The sequence below is a fragment of the Sus scrofa genome, chromosome 3 (genome assembly GCF_054392235.1).
Source record: "Sus scrofa isolate SSC_HxYL_T2T_F1_AM1 chromosome 3, Sscrofa_HxYL_maternal_Yorkshire_Landrace_v2.0, whole genome shotgun sequence".
NCBI lineage: Eukaryota > Metazoa > Chordata > Mammalia > Artiodactyla > Suidae > Sus > Sus scrofa.
Window position 1 is genome coordinate 113196201 of NC_139385.1, and position 12695 is coordinate 113208895.

Genomic DNA, 12695 nt, shown 5'->3' on the forward strand with positions numbered 1-12695 from the left:
CTGCATCAGTTTTTATTTTATTGACAGACCCAGCATAGTAACTATCAGCTGAAAGAAATTTCTTAAAATCTTTTAAGCTCATGATGCAAATAATTGATTGCTGCCAACATGTTAAAATCATCACTTCAAGAACGGTTTGATTTACTCTTCTGGTCCTAACAAAATGACCCTACATAAACTCATTTGGGAAGAGCTTTACCAAGTTTTCTGCCCCCTAGGGGCAAAGAGGTCTTTTTTTCTTCTTCTTCTTCTTCTTCTTCTTCTTCTTCTTTTTAAGAGTTTTTGTGTTTCTCCAGGGACCCTGAACTGATTTTTTTCTCAAACATGATCATACTTTTAGAAGTATGGGACCTTCCAAAGCCTAACCTATTATTTCAGGGTAGTCCCATCCATTTACATGGCACACTTGGTGTAGTGAAATAAGCATGGTTGTTTTGCCCCAGAAACAATAGTGTAGTTGGTGGTTTAGAGCTTGATTTCTGGAGTCAGAGTGTGGTTGCTTGAGCCATGACTCCATCACTTACTAACTTTGTGACTTAATGGCAAATTACTTAAAACTGTGTTTTATTTCCTCACCTATAAAATAAGGATAATAGTAATAGGTACATTATGTGATAGCTATGAGAGTAATCAGTAAATACAAGTAAAATTTTAAGAACAGTGATTAGAGGAGTTCCTGCTGTGGTGCAAAGGGATCAACAGCGTCTCTGCAGTGCCAGGACGCAGGTTCCATCCTAGGCCTGGCACAGTGAGTTAAAGCTTCCAGCATTGCTGTTGTTGCTGCCTAGGTCGCAACTGTTGCTCAGATCTGAATTCCATATGCATTGGGGTGGCCAAAAAAAAAGAACAGTGATTGGGACATAATAAATCCTCAATAAATGGTAACTGCTATTACTACTCTATTGCTGTAATTACTAATAACTTTTTAAAAGACTGTCAGATTAGTGCCTTATTCGATCTTTTCAAAATGCTGTTAGCAGAGTTCCCATTGTAGTTCAGCAGGTTAAGGACCTAGCATAGTCTCTGTGAGGATGCAGGTTCCATCCCTGGCCTTGCTCTGTGAGTTAAGGATCTAGCATTGCTGGCATTGCTTCAAGCTGCTCTGTAGGTTGCAGATGCGGCTCAGATCCGGTGTTGCCATGGCTGTAGTGCCCACCTCAGTCGCAGCTCCAGTTCAACCCCTAGCCTTGGAACTTCCATATGCTGCAGGTGCACCCATTTAAAAAGAGAAAAAAAAATGCTGTTAGCAGTATTACTCTATAATGAGTATTATTTCCATTTTACAAATAAGGTGTTTAAGAGAGTTTCACAATGAATATTTACTTCACAGTCTCATTTCAGGTTACTGACAGAGGAAGTCCTAGTTCTTTCTGTGACAGTATGCTCATGGGTCACATGACTTTTGACTTGGCTTTTCTACTTCCTTGCCAGAAAAGCTGACCAAATAAACTTCTAGCACCTCACCCCCTCCTCCAAAACAAAGCAAAACCAAAAAAACTAACACTAAACTAAACTGGAATTTGACTTTCTGGGTTACTTAGGCAAGAGCTTTCCCACACAGGTTAAGCAGCAAAATGTTTAGTCTTGTTGCCAGAATGCAGAATTCCTTTGGGGTTTGTATCCATTTTTGCTGAGATTTGGGGCAAAATAGCACAACTCCATAGTAACACAGTGTTTAACCTTAACTTTTTTTTTTTTTTAATGGAGGTTCCCAGGCTAAGGGTCTAGTCGGAGCTACAGCCACCAGCCTACGCCACAGCCACAGCAATGTGGGATCCAAGCCAAGTCTGCCACCTACACCACAGCTCACAGCAACGCTGGATCCTTAACCCACTGAGCGAGGCCAGGGACCAAACCCGCAATCTTATGGTTCCTAGTTGGATTTGTTTCCACTGCGCCATGATGGGAACTCCCTTTAACCTTAACTTGGAGACACGCTACAAGAAAGCCAGTTTGAGATTATGCCTTACAAGATTGCACTTTTAGATTTCAGGAAACATGTATATTGACTATATCTTGAGTATCCTTTTTCTAAAGTAAACTTTTTTTGATTGAAGCATAGAGTACATACAGAAAAGTCTACAAATTGTTTTGTGTATAGATTGATGGTTTTTTTTTTTTTTAAAAAAAAGAGGGTACTTTTATTTTACTCTAAGAATACAAAGAGCAAAATAGCCCAGAAAACATAGTGAACAGACAAAATTAGGGGTTTGGGGTTTTTTTCATTTTGTTTTTTGCTTGTTTTTTTCAGTGAAGCTGTGGTCATTTGGAGTTGTGTGATCTGATACAGGAGTACTGGTTTAAATAGATGATTTTATTCTGTAACTGGTGTAGTTGATGAAAGTCATACAAGAGCAAAGGATGATGTAGTATAATATAGAACAGTAATTACTCCTCTCTTTCTCTAGCTTTTCTCTTCTGCAGGGATTCTTCCTAATTAAAGTCTAGACTCAGCCAAATTTGGAGTATGAGATAATGATTATTAGCCTTGTGGGTGTTAGAGCTGGAAGAGACCAAAAGGACTTGTCACTTAGCCCACTGTTTTTACTAATGAGAAAAGGGAGTGCTGGATAAATGACTTCTTTAGGTTATCTAGCTATTCATTATTGGCACTGAGATTTACACCTGACTCTGCAGATACCTGGCCAGCAGTCTTTTTGATATACATATTAGTCCGGAAAGGGAAAATTTAGTCTCAAAGAGAACATGATTTCTTGAATTCTTATTACTGAATGATTTTATTTTATTTTTATTTTATTTTATTTATTTATTTTTTGGTCTTTTTTTTTTTTTTGCCATTTCTTGAGCCGCTTCTGCGGCATATGGAGGTTCCCGGGCTAGGGGTCTAATCGGAGCCGTAGCTGCCAGTCTATGCCAGAGCCACAGCAACGAGGGATCCAAGCCGAGTCTGCCACCTACACCACAGCTCACGGCAACGCCGGATCCTTAACCCACTGAGTAAGGCCAGGGACCGAACCCGAAACCTCATGGTTCCTAGTTGGATTTGTCAACCACTGCGCCACAACAGAAACTCTCATTACTGAATGATTTTACAAAAGGCAAAGAAAGAGCTTCTTTATTTGAACCTGATACAACCCCCCCCAAAAAATATATACTGTTCTTAATAACTTTCTCCCTTCTATCTTGTTGCCATTACAGCCTATATAACTAATTTAGACGAAAGATTGGAGAAATTGAACTAATGTGGTTTTGACCATTAATAAGTTTCCCCTCCAGGAAATGAGACTAACCCTATGAATTTACTGAATAGATGACCAGGATATAATCAAGTTCAGAAACCTATTTTATAGCAGGGTAGCTACCCTCACTTCCCAGAGAAATATTGAGACTTGGCTCCTGTAAAACAGAAGCCTAGTATTCTCGACAGGGGCCTTCCTTACTTGCTCTTTAATATCATTAAAAGCCTGTGTTCATTACGTGCCTAATTGCATATACTGTACAAGCAGCACTGAATAGGTAACATTTTTCTCTGGAAGTGTAAAATTTAAAAAACAAATAGTCCTGGTTTGGTGTATATTTTTATCTATGTATTTGAGTGTATATCTATAAAACAATAGCTTTAAATCCTCATAGACCTTTTCTTTATTCCCAGTAGAGTTTAACTATTGTTTCTTTTAAGCAAAATGATTTTAACATCGGATTCCTTCTAGGCATTTCTTAACCCAGCATATCCTTTAAGAATAAATTAAGAAAATTGAGGAGTTCCCATCATGGCTCAGTGGTTAACAAATCCAACTAGAAACCATGAGATTGTGGGTTCAATCCATGGCCTTGCTCAGTGGGTTAAGGATCCAGCAATGCAGTGAGCTGTGGTGTAGGTTGCAGATGGGGCTTGGATCTCACATTGCTGTGGCTCTGGCGTAGGGCAGGGGCTATAGCTCCGATTTGACCCCTAGCCTGGGAACCTCCATATGCCACAGGTGTGGCCCTAGAAAAGGCAAAAAGACAAAATAAAAAAAAAAAGAAAATTGAGACATTCCTTTATAGATCGAACTCATAAAACTCAGCTTGAATATCAGCAAGTGATCCTCAAAAGATAAGCCACTGGACGATCAAATATGTGGAGTTATAGTGTCAAAACAGTTTTAAATAGATATTTTAAACCTTTGAAATCCAGAGTACTAGTTTAGATAACATAATTTAGCTCATATTAATACTATAAGTCACCACTATTTACAAAGTATTTCTACATTATTTCTTAGAATGTATAGAGTGCTGTATTGATTTCTGGAGGTACTAAGATAAAGATAGTTCCTTGCTTATTATGGAATAGAACCAATAGACATGAGTAAATAAATTGCAACATAATATTCTAAGTGCAGTAATCATTTTGATGTAAGATACAAAGTGGTAAAGATGGTAGAATATCTGATTTTGTCAAAGTGAAGAGAATTAGAGCCAGCTCTATAAATGATGCGATTCCCAAATATTGGGTGTTAAAGGATTAGTAAGCATTTACTGTGGTGTATGTATGAGTGTAGAAAATTGTAATTTCTGAGAAAGGAAATGCATGCATGAGAAACACCATGAAGTGTTCCAGAGACAGTTCATAATCTCGTATTAGAGCTTAAGAGAGAAAAGATGTAGTTTCAGTAGATAACGCTGAAAGATTTAGGCAAAAAAGAAACCTTTTATATGTATTGAGCATGCTTGTTGAAAGGTTTTAACACAGAGTTTAGTATATTCTATGGGGGATGGAATTGGAGTATAGATGATAGAGGCAGGGGGTTAGTACATTTATTATAGTGATCCAAGAAAGAGATGGTAGTCTCTCGAGGTATATAGAAACTGGAAGACATTTTTTTCTAGAGCCAGAGACAGGACTTGCCAAGGAAACCATAGAACCTTAACTGGAAATGCCCTTTCGAATGTTCACACTATGAAAATGAAAATTACAGTTAAATCACTATAATTTATACCCAGCAACCCTCTTTTTTTTCTTTCTTTCTTTCTTTTTGGTCCTTTTTTTGTCTTTTCAGAGCCACATCCGCAGCATTATGGAGGTTCACAGGATAGGGGTCTAATCAGAGTTGCTGCTGCCAGCTTACGCCAGAGCCACAGCAACACCAGATCTGAGCCACCTCTGAGACCTACACCACAGCTTACGGCAACACCGGATCCTTAATCCACTGAGCGAGGCCAGGGATTGAACCCGCAATCTCATGGTTCCTAGTCAGATTCGTTTCCATTGCACCACGATGGGAACTCCACAACCCTCTTTTTTTAAAAAAAGAAACTTAATTTTGGAATATGTTAATCTATATAGAAGTTGCAAAGATAGTACAAAGAGTTCTCTTAGCTTTCCCTAATGTTAACATCTTACATAACCATGGGACATTTGTCAAAACTAAGAAATTAACATTGGCACAATACCATTAGCTAAACTAAGATGCTTCATTCAGATTTCACCAGCTTTTCACTAATGGTCCTCTTTTGTTTTTAGTTTCTGTTTACACTGATACAAACCACATTGGTTTCCTTCAAGTGCAATCTTAGTAGTAGTTGTACCAGTTACTTCAGGTGCCTTGTAGGATGGTTGGCATTGTCCCTGGCCTTTAAGAGATAGTTGCCAGTAATATCTCCCTGAGTTGTGACATTAAAATGCCTCTAGACATTGGTTTTTTTGAGGGACAGAATCACTCTCAGGTGAGAACCACTGCTTTAAGTGAGAAATTTGGTGGAACTGCCTTATGAGATACCAGAAAAACCTGGGGCTTTTTCTACCAAACATTTGTTCTGAAGGATGCTGACATTTGATTTGAAAAAATGAGTCTACGGAAAAAATTAGTTTGGCAAAATAGTGAACCAAACAGAATTAGAGAAGTTGTATTTCTTTTTTTCTTCATCTTCCCTCTCCCCTCTGCTCTGTTATCTTCTCCCCTCTTTCCTCCTCCCCATTCTCCCCTTCTAACTTTTTCCAGCCCATTTCTTCTCCTCTTTCTTCTCTTCCTCTTCTTCCACCCACCTTTTCCTCTCTCTCCAGCGACTCCTCCTTCGCTTTCTCCTCCTATTCTGTGCCCTGACACCACCCCTGTTCCCTGGGCAGTATTTCTCAAAGCCCTTAAAATACCAGTAGCATTGTTACCTTCTAAGAAAACACTAACTATAGGATATGACATTTCTAAAACTGATTTAACTGTACAGTGATTTCTTTTTGGAAGCATACTTCACATAGGACTGCTGTCCAATAACCTATTCTTTGGAAAATATTATGCTGAGCTGGGGGTAGTTAGATATAGTTATAGAGAAATAGGTCACCTTGTATCCCCTGAAAACAGAGCTATCCCTCATTGCTAAAGGAAAGCAGATGGATGGGTTATGTATAACTTTTCGGAATGCAGTAGTTTTTTAGTATCTGTTTAAAAATGAACCAAAACATTTTAAATTCAGCTCACATTTAAAATAAGTTATCCTAAGTTAAAATATCCACCAGTTATCGAACTTTCATTTTTCACATTGGTGGTTGAGGTTACAGTTGAATTATTTTGCCGAATATGGTGGAAAAGCCATTGGCAAGTGTTCTGGTCAACAAGATAACCAACAATCAAGTATAGGGATCAGGGGACTGCAGCGAGGAACGTGGCTCTTCATCCTCTCCCAGGGGAAATGACTGAGTATGCCACTTTCTAGCAAACACTCCAGCTATTTATTCTTGTTGATCATGCACACATTTTTTTGCCCACCTCCCCCCAGCATTCTGAAGTTGCCGGGCCAGGGATTGAACCTGTGCCACAGTTGCTACCTGCACCACAGCTGTAGCAATGCCAGATCCTTAACCCTCTGTACCACGTGGGAACTTCCAATCATGCGCCCATTTTATTGTACTTTTTAAATCCTAGTATATTTGGGCACAATATATAAATATTTAGTTTTTTCAGTCAGTATGGGAAGATTTAAAAGTGTGTTTTAGAAATGATAATTTAATGTAATAGTTATTAGAATGTTAGTTCATATATGCTCTAGTAAACATCAAGCTAGAAGATGAAAATAGTAAACTATTTCCCTCCTCTGCTTATTTTTCTGTTCCTTACCAGATAGATAATTTTACAGAATAAGAAAAAAGAATTCTAAGGATTTGTTGTGTCAGCAATTAATCATGATACATGGAATATTTGCCTCAGTGGTTAGTTTAATTTCAATTCAAATACCCAAGGACAAAGATTTCATAATTTATTGGCCTACATAGCATGGACTGATTTGATTCAAGTCCTTTCCTGTTAGGCAGATGGCTTGGTGAATGACCAAAAGCAAATGCAGATTTACCATCGAAAGAGACATTCAGGGAGCAGATGGAAGTCATTTTTCTAATAGACTCTGAGTATTGCAAGCTTTTTTGATAATACCAGACTTAACTAAATAGAATGTTTAAAAAGGTAAAGTATTCTAGGCATCTTAAAAAGTAAATTATTATGTATATAATTGTGATTTTTTTTTTCTCAGTATGTAGGTTGGAAAGTAATTTTACATAGAGTGAACAGAAAATTGTGTTTTAAGCAAGATGGGAAAGTGGGTAGAACAGCTGCAAGTAGAGGATGGTGAAATATGTAAGAAAGAGAACTTGTTTCCTGCATCCATTATCTTTACAAAGGAGAATTGCTTTCAATCTGGAAAGGGTCGGAAAAGCATTATTAAGAAGGAATTGAGAAAAAGAACAAAAAAAGAAAAAAAAAAAGAATTGAGGAATTCCTATAGTAGCTCAGCAGAAACAAATCTGACTAGTAACCATGAGGTTGCAGGTTTGATCCCTGGCCTCAATCAGTAGGTTAAGGATCTAGCATTGCGGTGAGCTGTGGTATAGGTTGCAGACGTGGCTTGGATCTGGCGTTGCTGTGGCATAGGCCACCAGCTGAAGCTCTGATTCGACCCTTAGCCTGGGAACCTCCATGTGCCACGGGTGCGGCCCTAAAAAAAAAAAAAAAAAAAAAAAAAAAAAGGCAAAGAAGGAATTGAAGCGCAGATAGGTGAGTAGATCATTATAGAGCATCCAGACACTTTAAATGAATCTAAACATTCAGGTTAGTATAAATTGTATTTCAGTATTTCATTACTATACTGAAAATGTAGCAGACGTATTTGTCATCCACTGTCAGTGAGTGTCTTTTGACAAATAGGAGAGGTGTCAAGAATTAGTAATCAGCATTGACCAATTTACAAAGAAAAGGGAAAAATGATTAATAAAAAAAAAATATAAACCATTAAACGTGATGTCAGTCGTCTGTCCCCAGCAAACATTTAAGATAAAGTATTAATCGGATAATTAGTGAGTGCTTATGAAAAGGAAGTGGTAATTAGCATAACTTTAGAGGTTATATCAATCAATCCCATCTCTCTTCTACTTTTTTTTTTTTCTTGAAAAAGAAAAAGGTAGGAGTTTCCACTGTGTCACAGCGGGTTAAGAATCCAACTGCAGTGGCTCGAGTTGGCTGTGGAGGCACATGTTTAACCCCCAGCCCTGTGTGATGGGTTGAAGATCCAGCATTGCTGCAACTGCAGCATAGGTCACGGCTGAGGTTCCGATTCAATCTGTGGCCTAGGAATTTCCGTATGCAGTGGGTGTGCCTGTGAGAGAGAGAAAGAGAAGAAAAGGCAGTTTTGTTTATTTACACTTTCACTGCAGTTCTAGGAGCAATTTAAGGTGTCTTCTCACATAAATACACAAGATGAAATATAACAAAGGAATAGAAAACAGCTTATGTTTACTGGCTTATATTCCAGGTCCTGTACTAAGAAGTGTATATTTTATTTCATTTTATCCTAAACAGATCCCCAAACCACCATTCAGGCAGTTTTTGTAAGATGTGAGAACTCCCCACTGCCTGTGGCTTAAGCACTTGGGACAGATATTTTACATGAAAGATTCATGTGTGGCAGATATGAAAACATTTTAGAGCAGCAGTTCTCAAAACGTTTGGTCTTAGAGCCCCTTTTTTTACACTCTTAAAAATTATTGAGTATCCCAAAGAACATTTGTTTATGTGGGTTACATTTAGTGATATATACTATTTAGAAATTAAAATAGAAAAATTTGAAACGAATATATAAGCACATATGCCAGTAGCTGTCAGAGATATGGTGTCATCATCACACTTCCTGTAGCCTTTGGAAAATGCCTCTGTATTCTCAAGAGAGAGGGCAAAAGGACAAATCATTTTTAGTGTTATTAGGAAAAGGGGTTTGACCTTGCTGACCCCTCAGGGGCCTCTCTCAGACCACAGTTTGAGAACCATTGTTCTAGAGGAAGGATTCAGTCGAGAGATGAGGCTATAGAATCCTGCATACACATATCAAATTGGAATCTGAGCATCATTCCAAAGAATATGGGTTAATGAACTTGCCTTACTCTCACACATCTCCCTTTAAGCAAAGGCACAGAGAGGTGTCAGATGGTCATTCTGAGCAGTCTACATAGTTAGAGTGCCATTCATGTCATCAATGGCAGAATTATTCCTCATCATGAGGAGGGGGGAGTTCCCTTCATGGCATAGGGGAACCGATCCAACTAGTATCCGTAAGGATGCGGGTTCCATCCCTGGCTTCCCTCAGTGGGTCGGGGATCCGGCGTTGCTGTGAGCTGTGGTGTGGTTGCAGACTTGGCTCAGATCCTGTGTTGCTATGACTGTGGCATGGGCCGGTAGCTCCAATTCGACCCGTAGCCTGGAAACCTCCATATGCTGTGAGTGCAGCCCTAAAAATCAAAAATATATGTGTGTGTGTGTATATATATATATATATATTCCTCATGTTCCTAAGCACCTTAGTGAAGTCACTTGTACAGGTCAAAATAGTTTATAAGCAAAGCTCTTGTGGTACCTACCTCTGGAGGGTAGACTCTTGACTGGGTTCTTTCTAACCAGTCACTTCTAGAGTGTGTGGGGGTGGGGGCGTATGTTTCCAATTAAAAATAATGTCACACTGCCTGTGCTGAAGTATGTTAAGTAAAATAATTGGAGAGCTAATAAGATGCATGTGAAAAAAAATTTTTTTAAGAAATGAAATTTATAAAGGAGGACAAAGTCCTATGCATAGTTTCAGTGAACCAGATATGCAAAATGGAGTTGGAAACTCATGGGACATTTTTAAAAATCCAGAGGTTTTAGTTAATTTCAAACTGCAAACCAGCAGTTGAATGTAATTGCTAAGAAACTGAAGAGAGCCTTTAGCCAAGTTAATAGAAATATAAGTGTTCAAATAAAGGGGAGATAAATGTTAGGTTCTCTGGGGGATTTAGATTTCTCCTTGTATAACAGTCCCCAGTCATAAACGCCTTCATCATTTTCGATGAGGCCACACATCTGCCAGACCCAGACATCCATTCTGAGAGTTAATTCAAACCAGGCCACTGGGCAGCTAGTTCACACTTTACCTATCAGCTGTCCTGCCTCAGTTTCACTGGTATGTGGACCACCTGTGAATTTTAGGTCCTAATTTCTTTTTCTGGGCTTCACTTCTTTAGCTTTGCCTCTTGAATCCATGGTACTTTTTTACTCTGTACTCTTAGGTTTGCTGACCTTCACACTCTGATAGCCTGTGTTCCTTTGTTATATGGAGCATGGTCCATTGCATTCAACCAGGTCAGCTCACCTCTCACCTCTCAGGTCTGCCTCGTCACACCCCACTGCCATTTGTGGTCCCCTCCTGATAACAACTCTGCCTGTAAATGCACTGTTCTGTAGTACTCAGAATGGTACTTGATTCTGGTGTCCAGTTTTTAGAGACATTGACCAACTAGAGATTATCTAGATGAAGGTAACTAAACTGAGGAGTCTACAAACTGACCATTGTTTTACAGTATGACCTCAGCCTATTCCAGCTTCATTTCCTGCCTCTGTCTCTTCAGATAGCCTGATAGTGTCCAACTCATACTAAATCACCCAAATCACACTAAATTTCTCAAATGTGGCATCTTCTTTCAAATTTTCATTCTTTTACGCCTACCCTTTCTCTTTTTCTTGGTGGTGAGTTCCTGCTTTAACTTCAAAACCCAAGTCAAATGTTATTTCCTCCCTTAAAGTTTCCATTAACTTTACCTCTGGATTCTCACAAAACCTTATACATACCTGGATTATGCACTAATCAAATTATAATCCAGTCCAAAGGTCAGCAGAATCTTTCTGTAAATGCCCATGTAGTAAATATTTTAGGCTTTGTGTACATTGTGTGTTTCTCTCTGCCACAGTTGTTTTAGTACAGAAACAGCCATAGATAATGTGTAAATGAATGACTATGTTCCAGTAAAACTTTATATGGATACTAAAATTTGAATTTCATCTAATTGTCACTTGTCAAGATATACTATTCTTCTTGTGATACATTCCCCACCCCCATTTAAAAATACGAAAAACCTTCATAGTTCTTGGGCTGTGCACAATCAGGCAGCAGGTTAGATTTGGCCCACTGGCCATAGTTTGCTGACCCTGGATCTAATGGATTTATTTATTCTTTCAATCACTCATGCATGCATTCATTCATGGAATAAATATTCATTTGCTGGATAGCCTTCTACGCACTGTAAATGCAGTGGTGAGAGAGACAAACATACCATTAAGGCAGAATTTTTCTTCTCCGTTAGTCTGAACTTGCCGAGTTCAGAGACTTTGTGTTCCATCTCTGCTTCCCAAGAATAGTACATTTCCTGGTACATTTTGAGATGAAGTAATGAATGATTCAACAAAGGAATGAACAAAGGAACAAGCCATTAAATCTTTGCTAATTATTTCTCCTGTGACTCTATGATATGTGAATGTGAAAGAGAAATGCTACTAAAGACAGGTGAGTGACAAATTTTTAACAGAGGTTATTTTGGAAAGATCTTTGTTGTGTTTAGATATGAAGGTAAATTTTACATTTTGTCTGTCAATGAGAGCACAAAGTGATATACGTTGAGATGTATTGCTATTCTGTGATGAACCTTCTACATAATTTTTGGTGTGAACCTTTTAATTAACATTTAACTATTGTAAAACAGTCATAGGGTAGATGGCAGTAAACTGAGGGAGGGGAAATTTAGTTTTTAACTAAGGGGACATTTTTTCTCATTTGGATATGCCTGATGACATCTTTATATCCTACAGATGGTATATTTTAAGGATTAAAACCTTGAGTTATAGTAACACATTGTATTAGTAATCCTTTTAGAGATTAGCTTTTCTCTTAGCACTTTGCATTTATATGGTTTTTCAAGGTATTGGCATACGACCTTAATATACTTGTTACTTCAGATTTTTTAATCATGAAAATGTGATAACATGCTTATTTTCTTTTTATAGGCGAGATAAACTTTGGATTTGCATGGAGTTTTGTGGAGGTGGTTCTTTACAGGATATTTATCATGGTAAGATCCAAGTTATGTGTTAAAGAGATTAAGTCGAATTTCTTAAAATATAGTTATTTACTGGAGTTCCCACCATGGCGCAGTGGATTAAAGGATCCGGAGTTGCTGCTGTGGCTCAGATTCAGTCCCTGGCCTGGAAACTTACATATGCCACAAGTGTGACCATAAACTTTTAAAAAATATATGTAGTTATTTACTATGTTAAATATTAATATTGTTTTGAGGAAAACATGTGTTATTTGGATACATAAATAAATTTAAGATATATATAGATGAAAGGAGCTTTTGCTTTATAAATTGAGAAATTAGATACAGTTGAATTATTTGCCAATTCTAAAGAATT

The 12695-nt window shown here is 38.0% G+C and overlaps 1 protein-coding gene across 13 annotated transcripts in view; it reads left to right on the forward strand.

The window, feature by feature from the left end:
* The window catches only part of MAP4K3 (mitogen-activated protein kinase kinase kinase kinase 3), a 197662-nt gene that overhangs the window by 101411 nt on the left and 83556 nt on the right, over window positions 1-12695 (forward strand). For all 13 annotated transcript variants that reach the window (XR_014842159.1, XR_014842158.1, XR_014842154.1 and 10 more), the window contains one exon: window positions 12288-12352. Coding sequence is in view for 6 of the 13 variants with exons in the window: in XM_021088336.2 (XP_020943995.1) it covers window positions 12288-12352 (65 nt within the window). In the remaining 7 variants the exon portion in view is untranslated. The remainder of the gene's footprint in view (window positions 1-12287; window positions 12353-12695) is intronic.